Source organism: Fukomys damarensis, unplaced genomic scaffold, assembly GCF_012274545.1.
Source record: "Fukomys damarensis isolate Sample0158 unplaced genomic scaffold, DMR_v1.0_HiC HiC_scaffold_19, whole genome shotgun sequence".
Taxonomy (NCBI): Eukaryota; Metazoa; Chordata; class Mammalia; order Rodentia; family Bathyergidae; genus Fukomys; species Fukomys damarensis.
In genome coordinates, this window is record NW_022900931.1 from 3091948 (window position 1) to 3106451 (window position 14504).

The following is a 14504-nucleotide window of genomic DNA, read 5'->3' on the forward strand; positions in this document are numbered from 1 at the left end:
TTTTTTTTTTTTTTTTTTTTTTACCCCTGGTATTGGGGATCGAACTTAGGACCTTGCCCATGCAAGGCAGGCATGTTGCCACTGAACTAAATGCCTGGCCCAGTCTGTGTCTTTCTGAGATGTTCTTTGTGCTTAGAAACTCTCCATCTGGATTTAAATACTGCCCTGAAGTCAATTAGCTCATAATTGGTGAGCTTTATGGTTTCATCTCTTTTGGAACTTGAGTCGTGTAAGTGACGTATTATAAGCTGAAAAGTAATTTTTAAAAATCGTGATTCATTCCGTGAACCTTGTTGAAGGTCTTCCAGCCCCTGGTGGGTGCCGAGGTTGGCAAGGGAATGCAGGGGCCCCCAGCCCTGCAGTGTGCCGATGGGGGCCTTTCCCACTCTCCCTGTCAGTCTGCAAGAGAGCTCAGCGACTTCCTTGCCCCACAGAGTTCTCCCCATGTCAGAACATCCTGCAAGCTTCGTTGTGACTGGCGAGAGCCAGGTCACCCAGCCACTGTGCCTTGGCAAGGGGGACAAGGGGCCAGTGGTCCGGAGGCCAGGGCCTGGGGGACGGGAGACAGCTGGCCTCGGTGGTGTGTGCGCAGCATGGTGTCCAGGGCTTCGGGCCCGGCCCTGGAGGCTGACCCTGTACCTGTGCTCGGGAAATGCTGGGGAGCAGTCAGGCATGCTGACCACTGTCCCACAGGTCCAGGGGCCCTGGGCTGCCCTGCCTCTCCCAGAGTGCTCTGCTCGTGCTGTCTTCTGCCCGCAGCCCTGCCCCAGCCCTCCTCGGGGGAAGCTGAGCCCCTGCTTCCACTGGAAGTGCCCTTGGGGAGCCCTGAGAGCATCCTCTGCCTGCCCTCTGTGACGGGGGTGACCCCTCCACCCTCACGGTCATGCCCAGCGCTGGGCCACCCTCCCCGAAGCCCGCCCACCTCCCCCGCCAGGTTCCCTTTCTGCACGTCGCCCAGGTGGTCCTCATGACCCGTAGCTCCCGTAGACGTGGTCCCCGGTTCCTAGTTTCTGAGGCCTGCACACTGTGCCCTTGGTTGGTGATCCACTCTGAGCACTTGTCCTCGCTGTGCACTGTGCCAGGTCAGGCAGGGAGAGGACGCTGGGTGCAAGGTCCCCGAGCCCCCTCCTCCCATGCGGGTCCCCCTGGGTACGCTTGGTGCAGTGGCAAAAGCGCAGCAGCGTAGGTCTGGCGTCTGTTCAGCTGGGGTTTAGTTTTGTGTTTTGCCTACATCAGTCTTTGCATTGTAGGCAAGTGCCCTGTCCCTGAGGCACATTCCGGCCCGAGTTGGGCTCTGATGGTGCTGACCAGGGGCGTCACATGCCAGGGCTCTGTCTGGAAACTGCTGACGTCCTTCAGTCCCCATAGGAGAGCCGTGTGTGGCGTGAATCCTGCTGCTTGTGGGAGCTGTCCGGGCGGCCTTGTCACTCGGTCTTTCCAAGCGCTGTGCTCCCAGAGGCCTGCTGCAGCCAGGAGGCCCAGCTGCCCTGTGTGAGGTGACGCCCGGCCCTGACGAGCCTGTGTTCCCCTCAGCCTCGTCTGTGTCGGCGGCGATGGCACGTTCAGCGAGGTGCTGCACGGACTCATAGGGAGGACGCAGAGGAACGCTGGCGTGGACCAGAACCAGCCCCGGGCCGCACTGGTCCCCAGCCCCCTGAGGATCGGCATCATTCCCACAGGTACGGAGCCCACAGCTTTCTCTGTCCTCAGCAAGGACACGCGCTCAGCCATTGAGCTCAGGTAACCAGGACACATTTCCTGTAATCGGGCCCCTCGGTTCCCTCTTCAGCTTCATTTCTGCATGGAAACTGATTCTGTCTCTGTCCAGTGACTCATGAGGTGAATGCTTCGGCGTGTTTGTCAGGAACTGCATCCTGCTCCCCAGCATGGCAGTGGACGGGACAGAAGTGACCATCACTGGTGGGGGCCGTGGGGCTGCAGGCCCAGAGTCTGCAGGTGCCTGGTGCCCGGGCCGGGCAGGTGGCTGTTCCAGGGTGGCCGACCGGAAGGAACTGGACCTGGGGCAGCACACAGGGTCGAGTGGGAGTGAAGAGGGAAGGGCAGGAGGGGACCCTGCTGGTTGCGTGGGCGCCTGGGCTGTGTCCTGAGGGTGTCCCCTCGGCTTGGTGCAGTAATCACCCTTGTAGGAAGTACCTGGGTTTTGGGACCCGTTCCGTGTCAGCCCGTGTGCTGCTGTAGGGACTCTGCAAAGGAGCCTCCCCCGAGATTTCCCACGGTCCTTGCTCATCGCTCAGACCCTGCGGCAAAGCCTCCCCGCAGACCTGGCCTGATGAAATCTTTACGGTCAGGGTCGTGACTGCCCCCATCTGTGGTGTGGACAGGAGGCACTGGGGTGAGGTCGGGGTGGGCAGATGGGGACAGGAGCAGGAGGAGGGAGTGCCCAGCCCCCAGGAGGGGCGTCATGCTCAGCCGTTGCTGCTGCACCGGCCTCTTACCCTGAGTCCTCTGGGCAGGGACATCACCCTTTATTCAGTCTGCGAAGCCCCCACCTGGGACAGAGCCTGTGAATCATGGCGCTGGTCAAGTTGTTCCCTTGGGTGGTGGTCTTACGGGGGATCTTAGGACAGAGCCTCATTTTTAAGAGGGTATCTGTTAGCGTTATAGCCTGGGAATCTGTAATAATTATAAGCTGAAAGTTGACGAAGATCATGGTTTTAATTATATATCGAAGAGCCATAATCTAAGGTCCCTTTAGCTTTGGGGAAAGTTTTGATGAGGCGGTTACTTAGGAACTCGTGTCACTGGCCTAATGAGGGGACAGCCTGGAGGGTGGCCCCCGCGCTCAGGTTGTAGAGGAAAAGCACTCAGTTCCCTGGTAAGACAGATCCCTTACATTAAACCTCTGGCTTCCCTGGCTTCCATGGGCCTCTGTTCGCTCCACACAAAGCTTTAGGAGCAGCTGGAGTGTCTGAGGGCTGCTGGCCCGGTGCGGGAGTGTGGGTGGGGCCCCGTCTGGTGTCTGTCCACAGCCCTGGCTCAGAGGACCCCATGGCTGGCCCGCCATTGGCAGAGCCCGAGTGCACTCGGTATCTGCAGACACCTGCCTTCCTTGCTGGGCAGTGCTGGTCCGGAGGACGCTCTGATCCCTTCAGGTGACCCAGACGCTGTGGCCCCGTGGCCCTGTGCACCTGGACTCACCCGCCTTCGTCTCACTTTCCGTGGTGCCCGTGCTCACTGAAGCTTAGCACCTGTGCCCATGTGGCCCGGAGGCTCCAGGCCCGTGATGTCTTCCATGTGGACCCCCTCGATGTGGGGTCTCAGTGTCCACCTGCTTGCCCCGTGGTCACCACACCCACCCAGCCATCCATGGGGTGTGGGAATGGCCCCACTGCGTCCCGTGCTGTCTCACTGACCATCTTTATGTTTCTCTCCCTTCCCGGAGCCCGAGCTGCCCTTACAGCTTGCTTATTTGTATCCGGCTTCTGTAAATTTCCACCTGCCTGCTCTGCCCAGTCTCTCACAGCAAGCACGCTGCCTCTTTCTGTTTGACCCTGGGACTATTTGGACATCTCTCACCCTGTTAGTGGGTTATGTTTTACAACTCTCTTCCAAGTTAGGTTTTTGTTTTTTTTTTTGGAGACAGGGTCTCACTACCTAGTCGAGGCTGACCTTGAACTCACTATGTAGCCGAGGCTGGCTTCAAACTTACAGTGATCCTCCTGTCTCAGCCTCCTGAGGGACAGAGGGCTGTACCACCATACCCAAAAGATCAGATTAGGTTTTTATCTGTTAACATTGCATGTGGTGTGTTCTGGAAGACATGAATTTAATTTTTCTGTATTCTAATCTTTTATGGCTCTTAGCTTGTTTGCAAGAAATTTGCCCTTCATCAGTATTTGCAAATAGCAGTGCCAAAACACAAAACCCTGAGGTACTAAAGCCGAGAGCAGACTCCACACCTATGGGAATAGAAGGGACACACTGTTTCACCATCATCAGGAGGCTGAGGCAGGCACGTGGTCGGAGGGCCTAGGCTGGGACAGCTGGAGCAGAGGGTAACAGGAGAGAAGAGGCTTTGGTGCCCAGGATCAGGGCAGCAGTGTGTGTGGGGCATTGGGACAGGGGTCCCCCCAGGGAAGGACCCCTATGAGACCCTGCCGTGCAGTGGGACTGTCTCAGTGGGGAGGGTGACATCTGACAGCTATCACACCCTTCTGCATTAGGTTCTGGGAGCAGGAAGGAAGTGTTGGTCCAGCCCCAAGAGAATCCAGGGGCCCGGACGCTGGGTGGGACACAGTGTCTGCGGTGTGTGGCTCTGGAGGACTTGCCAGTGGCTTGGAGTAGGGAGTGAAGGTGTGGGAGGCACTGAGGTGGCCCTGTGATCTGAGCCTTGGGGTAGGGAACAGAGGTCGTGACGGAAGGACAGCGGCAGCTCGGAGCGTGCCGCTGACAGTGAGTGTCTAGAATTCAGGAGCAGACAGGTTCCTGGGTGGCTGGGCTGCCCGAGGACAGAGATTTAAAGGCGTGACTCTGGCTGTGCTGAGAGACCTGATCTAACTATCCAAATCCCAAGCTAGGGCTGGGGTGTAGCTCAGTGGACAGTGCTTACCTAGAATTTGTGAGGAGGCCCTGGGTTCCATCCCCAGGAGTGAAAAAAATCAATTCGAAGTCACTTTCCAGTTCTACATTCACAGAGCTGTACTGGCAGGGTCTGGAGGAAAGGCTGCTGTTCACGTGGCCTTTTTTTTCTACTGGGGATTGAGCCCAGGGCCTCACCCCTGCTCTGAAGCTCTGGGTAGTCAGGTGCAGTTGCCGGGCCTGTGACGTGGCAAGGGTGGCAGACCTGGCCAGGCTGAGCAGGGGGGAAGTGGTGCCCACCCTGCAGGTGTTTCTCGGGGTTGGCTGCATGGGGGCTGCAGCCTGAGTTGTGCGGGGCTGCTCTGTGAGCACTGTGTGTGGACCTGCTGGGCACCTCTGCAAGGTCAATGCATATTTCCAACATTTTGTAGGTGAATTGCTTATTCCTTTTGTGTATGTGTATAGGAGGTTCTGGGGATTGATCCCAGGGATTTTGCACTTGACGACATCCCCAGGCCTTTTTTTATTTTGAGACAGGGTCCCCCTAAGTCCCTATGTTGCCCAGGCTGGGCTGTAATTTGTGATCCTCCTGCTTCAGCCTCCCAGAGTGCTGGGGTTGACGGTGTGCACCCCCACAGGAGACTTTTTTTTCCTTGTTACTCACTCCAGGGCCACGGAAGGCAAGCACACTTACTTGGGAGCCCGTTCCAGTTTTAAGCTATTCAGTGACACCGAGGTCCTTCCTTCCCTTCACAGGGTCAACAGACTGCGTGTGCTATTCCACCGTGGGCGCGAGTGACGCGGAGACGTCAGCTCTGCACATCATCATCGGTGAGCCTGTCATTGTGCGAGCCACCTGCAGACCCCAGCCACCCGCGTCACGGCAGCCCAGGGAGGTCGCCGGACGCGCGAGGCCCCTGTGCTGTTCTTTTCCCCGAAGACTCTGTCCCTTGGCATCACCTTGACTCTTTCCAAATGTGCCAAGCGGCTCTGCCGGATGCCTGCTTCCCCAGGGCAGGAAGCAGCCCGTGGCCTCTGAGCAGGGGCCGTGGCTGTAGGACAGGCTTGCACCACAGCTGGCTGACATTGGCCTCTTTTCTGGCAAGCGCCCGTCAGGCTGCAGTGTGATTCTCTCCTTTAGGCGACAGACGCCCAAGGGGGTAGTGGGAGGGGCCCGGAAGTTCTGAAGTCCCTTGGGCGCCTGGCTGGTGCCCGCCTCTAGCCTCATCCCTCTTTACAGTGGACCATGTCTTAACCTGGCATTGCAGAAATGTTGTTTAAAAGTGGCCATGTAGGGGTTTGTATTTGTTTGTTTGTTTGCTTGTCTAAGACAAGGTCTTCTGTGGAATTCAGGCTGGCCTCAGACTCAGCGATCTTCCTGCCTCAGCCTCCCAAGTGCTGAGACTACAGGAGTATGCCGCTGTGCTCTGCAGCAGTTTGTATTTTTAAATGCTGTGCTCCTCTCCTTCATTTGGCCCTCCTCCCTTGAGTAGTGACATTACTGCCTCAGGGGTACATTCTTGACCTGTCCCCAGGAACAGCTTTCCAAGGATGTTTTAGAAGTTTGAGTCATGTTTTGTCATTTGACTTTGAATCAGGGAGGGCAGGGTGGGGCTGGGGGCGGGATCTGTTTTGGTGGCACTCCTGGCAGGCCGCCCTCACTGTGTGCTGTCCTGCAGGGGACTCACTGGCCATGGACGTGTCCTCTGTGCACCACAATGGCGCGCTGCTGCGGTACTCAGTGTCCCTGCTGGGCTATGGCTTCTATGGGGACCTAATCAAGGACAGCGAGAAGAAGCGGTGGATGGGACTGGCCAGGTATGACTTTGCAGGTGAGTCGGGATGGCGCTGACCGTTTGTCCGCGACGCCCCTACTTCCTACCCTGCTTTCCTACGTGGGCCGTGGTGCTGTCGCCGAATCCCGTTCTGAGGACCCAAACCCAGGTAACTTGGAAGAGCCCTCCAAGGGGCATCCAGAGGGTGCCCCTGACTCAGAAGTGGACGGGCCCTGCGAAGTTGGGTGCTGCTGCTTGTCTGCTAGGAAGATGGCAGCGAGGCCTCCAGGGCTGCTAAAGAAGGAGTTCCAGTGGGAAAATCAGTTCCTGACCACTCTGACCTCATAGCCAGGGTGGCAAGAAATTGACCCTGGGTGTCCACCCAGAGCTGCTCTTCAGGCCCGAGAATCCTGCGTTCCATCCGGTAGCTCTGCTCTGCTGTGGGCCGGGCTCACTGTCTGTCGCTGGCTCAGTGGCCCTCGGTGAGCCTGGCTTTCAGGGTGCACGGAGCCTGCAATGTTCCTGGGTGCCGTGCCCTACTCTCTGAAGGCCACAGATCTGATTCTCCCTGGCTCACGTGTGCTGTGCAGGGTTCTGTCCCCATTGCACAGCTGAGAAAACCACAACATGGCTGGACAACTTGAGCTGTCCTACAGGTTTGCGGCTCTCAGACTTGGCGTCCATCAGTGTCCCCAGGAGCGAGGAGCGTTGGAACCCATGCCTGGGGCAGACCCCCCAGTTCCTGACAGCAGGAAGGCAGACCTGGTGGGTGGCCAAGGCCCTGGCCACGCCATCACTGCTGAGTCCGAGAGGAGCTGGCCCGGAGACCACATGTCATGGCGAGAATCCTGCAGCTCCCATCTGGTGGCAGCAGTGACATCGCCGCAGAAAGGGCCCTGCCCCTCTCTCCTCTCAGGCCAAGGCTCCCTGCATCCTCCGTGATGTCAGCCCCCAGAATGACCATCATTTGTGGCCCACAGTGACCCTGTGTGTTCCCTTCTGGCTCACTCTGTCCCAGGTGTCAAGACCTTCCTGTCCCATCACTACTACGAGGGGACAGTGTCCTTCCTGCCAGCGCAGCACACCGTGGGTTCCCCGCGGGACAGGAAGCCCTGCCGGGCGGGGTGAGTCACTTCTCCAGTGTTTCTGTTGGAGGTGGTGGAGTGTGGGCTGGGACATAGGAGAGGACACAGGGCAGGACTGATTGGGGCTTTGCTCCTATGTGGACAGGTGCAGACGCTGCGCTTCTGCAGGGTGTACAGGGCGTGGGAATCACACACACTGTGAGGCGAGTGTCCTCGCCCTCCAGCCTGGCAACGTGCATGACCACCATGTCCCTGACCCCATGAGGCCTCTGTGGTGGAGTGGCTTCCGCTGCAGGGCCGGGACCCATGTCAGTGCTGGAGTGAGGCTGACATCCACGTCGCCGGCTCTTGTTGGGCTGGACGGAAGGGCATGGGAGAAAGGGTGTGAGATGGATGCTGTGTCTGCAGCTGTGCGTGTGTAGGGGCCGGGAAGGCGGGGGCGCATGTGCTATAGCAGATGTGAGCGGAGCCTGTCCTCGTCCCGGCAGAGACCCTGTCCGCCGCTCCCAGCCCCACAGAGCCCCTTGCCCATTCTGTCCCGCGTCCTCCGACCTTCCTTAAGTGCAGGTGTGAGACCATACATCGGAATATTCAGTCATTGATCTGGACGCCCGGTTGTCTAAGAGCTGATTTTGTTAGTGTCACGGCTGGTCCTGCCCAGCAGGGTGTGACTTTGGCAGGATGCACCCTGGACGCCCTCGCTAGGCTTGTGACTGGGTTCTGAGTGCCCTGAGTGGGGCCTTTGCTCGTCAGTTTGGGGAACAGGCACGCCTTGCAGTCCTGTGGGCCAGGAGGATGTGAGCGCTCACCACCCATCTCTGGGTACACAGGTGGCCTCACGTGACACACACAGTGTTTATAAACTTCAGAGAAGGACCTGGGGATTCATGGGTGCAATTTTAAAAATAGGCCTCTGTGGAAATTTGAACGTGTGTACCAAAGAAATATTTTACCTAGGCCTCTGGAACTGAACTATTTCATGAAAAATAATTTTACATAGGCCGAGCACTGGCACTGCATCGCCAAACCACTCATCAGAGAAAAGATGACAGGGTTCTTGTTTTCCAGGTGCTTTGTGTGCAGGCAGAGCAAGCGCCAGCTGGAGGAGGAGCAGAAGAAGGCGCTGTATGGCTTGGAAAACACCGGTAATTCCCGTGAAACGCGTTCCCTTGCAAGCCCGGGGCCACGCGTGTGATCCTCCTGTGCGTTGCTTCTCGCCGCCCACGTCTGCTTTCACTTTCTCTGTTGCACTGAGTCCGTTTTCACTCCAGCTCTGGGCAGCAGCAGGTCATCGCCACTTAGCAACTCTGGGAAACGCAGACATTTCTGCAGAGCCGCGCAGCCCGTGGCCCTTGGCTCCTGTTTTGAGGCTCCGATGTGGACCATCGGGTCAGCTGACTCTGTTTGGGCCGGACCGGAGGAGCACCGGGTTGTGCCCACCTGTGCTGGGGCCTCCGTCCCTTCAGCATGCGGCCGAGCGGGCCCAGCTGGCTGCCTGCCCACCAAACTTTAGTGTGGACACGAAACTTGAATCTGTGCAGCTTTTACATGTCACAAAATGTTATCATTTGCTTCTTTTCCAACTACTTAAAAATGTAGAAACCTTCCCAGGCTCACGGCTGCCGTAGACGGATGGTTACTGGCCCTGGTCCTGAGTCGCTGTCCCCTGGGAGGAGCCATGAGCACAGCTGGGCCCTCGGGTGGGGGCAGCTCCAGGGCAGATTCCTCCTGCTGCTGAGAGCACCCGTGTGGGAAGCTGGCTGAGTGTGGGTCCAGAGAAGGCTTAAGAGGCTGTGCAGACCCAGGGAGGGGACGCCCAGCTGCAGCATCCACTTCGCTTTCCCTCTGCTTCAGAGGTGGAGGAGTGGCAGGTCGTCTGCGGGAAGTTTCTGGCTATCAATGCCGCAAACATGTCCTGTGCGTGTCCCCGGAGCCCTGGGGGCCTGTCCCCAGCTGCCCACCTAGGAGACGGGTCTTCTGACCTCATCCTCATCCGGAAGTGCTCCCGGTTCGACTTCCTGAGGTTCCTCGTCAGGCACACGAACCAGTGTGATCAGGTGAGCTCACCTGGTCTCTTCTGCTCGGGCACTGCCCACTTAGGTGGTGTAGGGGCCGTTTATCTGGGTTTATCTGGGAGGAGGTTAGTAGGACTGGCAGCAGTGGGAGGGAGGGATCTCTTGGTTTCCATTTCACCAGTATGAAATGCCCACTTCCAGAAGCCCAAGGAATACACACCCTACAAGTATGAAAGAAACTCTTCCTGCCACTGCAGTCCTCGTGAAAGTACATTAAATAATATAAATCTTGCCAGGTGTGGTAGTGCACACCTATAATCTCAGCACTGGGGAGGCTGAGGCAGGAGGGTGGCCATGAGTTCGAGGTTAGCCTCAACTACATAGTGATACCCTGTCTCAAGAACATCCAAAAAAATGGAAGTCTTGCGCATGGAGAACAAGAGCTGTGAATGCTCCTACTTACCTTCGTCTGCCCTTGACCCTTCCTGCTTGGGGGACAGCACGGCGGCAGGAGTTTTCGTCACACTTGCAGGTCCAACCCTCCCATCATCCCTGGCGCCCCTTTTGCCACTCAGGAAGGACCCGAGTCTTCAGCTGGGGAGGCTGGGATGTTTGGTCACAGTCTCTACTAACTTCAATTATATTTAAGACCTGGCCCGGTGATTTTTTATGTGGCTTTTAAAAGGACCACCTCTAATCACAGAACTCCTGGGAGGTGCTGGGTGCTGAGGGTGCCGCCGTGAGCGCAAAAGTGGCAAAATCGTGAGGCCCGGGAGGGCGGTACCCATCTCCCTCCTCCTCTGGCCGCTGCCAGGGCGGCTCCGGGTGCTGCCCGGTGTCCGATGGCCACAGGAGGCCTGGCCACCCTGGCACAGTGGGCAGGCGGCGGCTCCGGGGATCAGCTTCCCCTTTTGTCCTCTTTCTGCAGTTTGACTTCACTTTTGTTGAAGTTTATCGGGTCAGGAGATTCCAGTTCACCTCGAAGCACGTGGAGGACGAGGACAGTGACCTCACGGAGCGAGGGAAGCAGCGGTTCGGACAGATCTGCACCGACAGCCCCTCCTGCTGCTGCCCGGCCAGCGGCAGCTCCTGGAACTGCGACGGGGAGGTGCTTCACAGCCCCTCCATCGAGGTCAGGTGAGCGGGGACCCCGAAGTGTGCTGCAGGCCACAGATGCCACACCTGGCCCCGTGCACTGTCCCAGCAGGACACTATCACTGAAAACGCCCTCTCCTCCCATTTGCCAGAAGTTCAAGATGTTCTTCCTCAGGTTTGGAAAGAGGAAGGGTGTCGAACTGGGGTGACTCGTGTGTCCCAGAGACTGTGCCCAGGCTTTTGAAGCCCCCCGTTGTTCTTTTCCTTTGCCACCCCCTGTGCCCAGAGCTGCCATCGGTCTCGGCCCTGCCACTCTCTCCTCTGTTGCTACATTGGAAGCAAACACAGCCCATCTACCAAAGCTTCCTGCTCCACTGACCACCAGCAGACGTGGTGCCTGGTCAGGGTCAGGGAATGGGGGATGGCAGTGACCCCTGGAGGCAGAGGGGACACTTGGTGTGCAGAGGCCCTGAAGTCCAGTGCCCTCAGGACTGGGGCGGCCCAACAGAGATGAGCCCTGAGAAGTCGGTGCCCCGTGGTGGGTGAAGCGGGCATCGCACACTCAGCCACCCTTACACCGGAGGGTAGGTCAGGGCCCCTCTGGCCAGCACATAGACTGACAAGGAACTCAGACCCTGGCGCCCTGGAGTGCCAGTCCTGCTCTCGCGGCTGCCCCCCGGGTATGGGGAGTTTGTCTCCCTGAACCAAGGCTTGGTCATGGCAACCTGTGGTACCGTGGAGCGTGTTACATAGCCAGATGGATCGCGCCCAGCACGCGCTCCCTCCCTGAGGAAAGGCACTAGCAGCAGTTGCTTTGAGTCAGGTGTGGGTGTGCAGAGCCTGGGATCCGGGGGAGCAGCGTGCCGCTGTGGATGAGCGGTTTGGTGCTGTGGGTGGGTATCTCATCGAGGCCCTCCTGGGGAAGAGCGTGGGCTGGGGAAGCTTCACAGACGGTGGTGGGCACCCTTCATGTCTCAGCCACCGCACACGTCACTGTGTCGGCCCCGCTGCAAGTCTGACTGGTCATAGCCCTGAGTTACAGGCTTTCACCATTAGCTTCCAAATGATGCAGACGGAGAGGCGGGATCGCTCTGGGGCCCCTGAGTCCTGGGTCCACGCGGCACCTACCACCCAGTGCCCTCTGAGCACGACAGATCCACCAGGCTAGCCAACTGCACACGGGGAATGGCCCTTTTAATTCACTCTAGAAGTTACGGAAATCAGTTTGTAGTTTTTTTGAGGTACTGGGGATTGAACCTGGGGCACTGTACACCTGAGCTCCATCCCCTTTTTATTTCAAGACAGTTTTGCTAAGTTGCCTGGGTAAGAGTGGAACTCGTGACCCTCCTGCCTCAGCTTCCCTCAGCGCTGGGATTATAGGGTTGTACCATCATGCCTGGCGCATGAAATTATTTTTTAACGCTGGGTTGTGTATTTATTGAAGAGACAGAATGCTTTCAAAATTAAGAAAGGCATTCTTGGGGAGCTGGGCGCTTCAGTTCCTACCCAGGACCACAGCCCCTGGGCTGGGACACCCAGGACCCACACCCACTACTCTGCCCTGGGCTCCCGCTGGCATCAGACGTCTTGTGTTTCTTGACCAAACCCTCCCTACACATATCCTACATGTGTGGAGCCCCCAGGGCCCGTGGACTCAGTGCTGAAGGGGAAACTGAGGCAGGCAGGTGCACGCACAGGCATTTGCCAGCGCACTTGAATCTGACGCCCTGGGTCTCCACGGCGTGGAGGGGCTGGGGCAAGGCCAGTTGTGAGTGCAGTGAACTTTGTTGCTGCAGGGTCCACTGCCAGCTGGTCCGACTCTTCGCCCGAGGAATCGAGGAGAACCCTAAGCAGGAGCCACACAGCTGAAGAGCCACTGCACTTCATGGGCATTGTGAAAATTATCTCAGAAAACTACTACAGACCAATTATGTGGATATATACATTTACATTTAGAAATTTATTTTTGATAGGTAAATCTTGGTTTTAGGAAAAGCACCCTTGTGAACAGTTTTGTGCACTGTCACCTGAAGCCCTCGGAATCTTGAGCTGCATCTCCCATTGCGCTCCGCGGATGAAACTTGCTGATTTGGGGCATTGGCTTCTTAGATTTTAACACTCCAAACAGTGCAGGTCAGAAACAGCCCTTTAGTGGATCTGTTGCAATAATTTTAGAGACATCATCATCTGAGCACTTTTCAAACATCAGGTCACCCCATCTGGACTGCATCATTCTAACCACTACGCAGAACCTTTTTCCCGGAACTGTTTGTGAGCATGTTTTGGCAAGTTGGCGATCCTCGCTGGCTTCGTCTCTGCACCCACCCTCTCCTGAGTGGGATGTCGCTGTGCGATCCGCACCGTGTGGTGCAGCCCTTGCAGTGTCGTCTTGTTGGCCATGGCACTTCGAGAGGCACCAGGCCATCTGTGACCTTCAGGGTCTCCGTGCCGGCTTTGGCTGCAACGGCAGTGGCGCGTACACAGCGGTCGGTCGGGGAGCAGCTGTAAGTGTGTCCTGTTCCCCAAGGTGGAGGCGTCACGGGGATGGGGGTGGGGGGCAGTCTGCCCGGCAGGCTGAACCCCGGTGCTTCATGTTAACAGTGCAGTCGACACAGCTGGGCTGTGTGGCGGGACACGATGCAGCTGGCTTTGGACAGGTGGGAAATTTAGGGAAGGTGGGGTCTGTGGACTTCACACTGAAGGCCCCGTCCTAGCAGGGTTGGGGGGTCCCCAGTTCCAGCAGGGCTGCTTCAGCACAGACCCTGACGTCTAGTCCAGAGTTCTGACTTCTGTTTATTTATCGGGAGTTCTGTCCTCAGCAATCCAAAGAGCTTGGGTTTTTTTGTCTCTGTGCCTCAGGGGATGGTTGCTCCCTGCTCAGCCTGGGTAGTGACCAGGGCCTTCTGGCAGGCGTCCTGCCCTGGGAGGTGGACCTCAGCTGGGTGCCCGTCTTTACTCTGTTTTCTGACTGTGTCTGATAAATGTATGTAAAACAGTTTTATTTGAAGTACAAGAGTGTGCAGCTTAAGCTTGACCTGGGCAGGCACCGCTGTCACAGAGTAGGGCCTTACACAGATCGCTGTAGGGTGATCGGCCACACAGTGTCCCCTAGTAGCCTTAGCACTTGACATCCAGGAGCTATTTTTAGAGCTTCTTGCTTTGATATATATCTTAAAAGCATATGTGAAGTTTCCTATTTCATCGTTCAGTCCCACCCAGACAAAAAGGCAGCTTTCAAGGTGGCTTTGAAGTGGACCACATTTGCAGAGGTAATTATGTGAGTCAGATGGTTTAAGAATTGATGGTTGAGTGAAAAATCTAGGGAAAAAGAGTAAACACTCGGGCTATTTTGTCCCTGCTTGGGAAGAAACCGAGTGTCAGGCTGGTGGTTCTTTGAGGGAAAGGGGCCAGCCGCGACCTCTGCGCCTGCGGCCCAGCAGGCCTGGAGCACGCTCAGGGCACGGTGCTCCTGGAGGCCCGCCTGTGGTGGCAGTCTGGCTCTTGCTACCCTCAGGCTGCCCCAGACAAGAGGACCCAGGTGGAAGACACCTGGGAGCCGGAGGTGACATTATGAATCCCAAGTATCTGAATGTTTTCGGGCTCCTGGTGAGGAGCTCCTCAGCTTGCGCTGACATTCCTGCGAGGCCTCGGAGGGTGACAACCCCAATCCTGTGCCCGGGGGTTTAGAGAAGTCACAGTGCTGGCTGGATAGAGCAGGGTCGCTTGGCCCGCAGTCTGTGTGCGGACTCTGCAGTGACGCAGCAGGCAGTGCTGAACCCCAGCTCCTGCTCTGGAAATGCTGGGGAGAGTGCGGCTCGGGTCCTTTAAATCTTGCTGGTTTCAAGATTAGAAAATGATGTATTTGCTCTGATATGTTTGAGAAGACAAAAATAAAGTTACTTTGGGCAGAATTTGGCATTTTTTTCTTTCTTTTACAAATCCATAGTATTTTCAAAGCAGACTACTGTTCAGGAAAACACACGGACATTTTAAAA

At 57.0% G+C, this 14504-nt stretch overlaps 2 protein-coding genes across 8 annotated transcripts in view; one reads left to right on the top strand and one right to left on the bottom strand.

Moving 5' to 3' along the window:
* Positions 1 to 12461, top strand: part of Cerk (ceramide kinase) — a 35957-nt gene extending 23496 nt beyond the window's left edge. For 4 of the 5 annotated variants that reach the window (XM_033766174.1, XM_033766175.1, XM_010634303.3 and 1 more), the window contains 8 exons: positions 1534 to 1679; positions 5296 to 5370; positions 6219 to 6371; positions 7333 to 7438; positions 8468 to 8544; positions 9254 to 9456; positions 10343 to 10551; positions 12306 to 12461. In XM_033766174.1, the coding sequence (XP_033622065.1) occupies positions 1534 to 1679; positions 5296 to 5370; positions 6219 to 6371; positions 7333 to 7438; positions 8468 to 8544; positions 9254 to 9456; positions 10343 to 10551; positions 12306 to 12378 (1042 nt within the window). In that variant the 3' untranslated portion in view covers positions 12379 to 12461. Of the gene's footprint in view, positions 1 to 1533; positions 1680 to 5295; positions 5371 to 6218; positions 6372 to 7332; positions 7439 to 8467; positions 8545 to 9253; positions 9457 to 10342; positions 11094 to 12305 lie in introns of all 5 variants that reach the window. The other variant, XR_004518089.1, reaches the window with a different exon arrangement.
* A 1838-nt stretch (positions 12462 to 14299) lies between these two features.
* The window catches only part of Gramd4 (GRAM domain containing 4), a 52454-nt gene continuing 52249 nt past the window's right edge, over positions 14300 to 14504 (bottom strand). For 2 of the 3 annotated variants that reach the window (XM_010634304.3, XM_010634307.2), the window contains exon 20: positions 14300 to 14376. The gene's annotated coding sequence lies outside the window, so the exon portion shown is untranslated. The remainder of the gene's footprint in view (positions 14377 to 14504) is intronic. The other variant, XM_010634305.3, reaches the window with a different exon arrangement.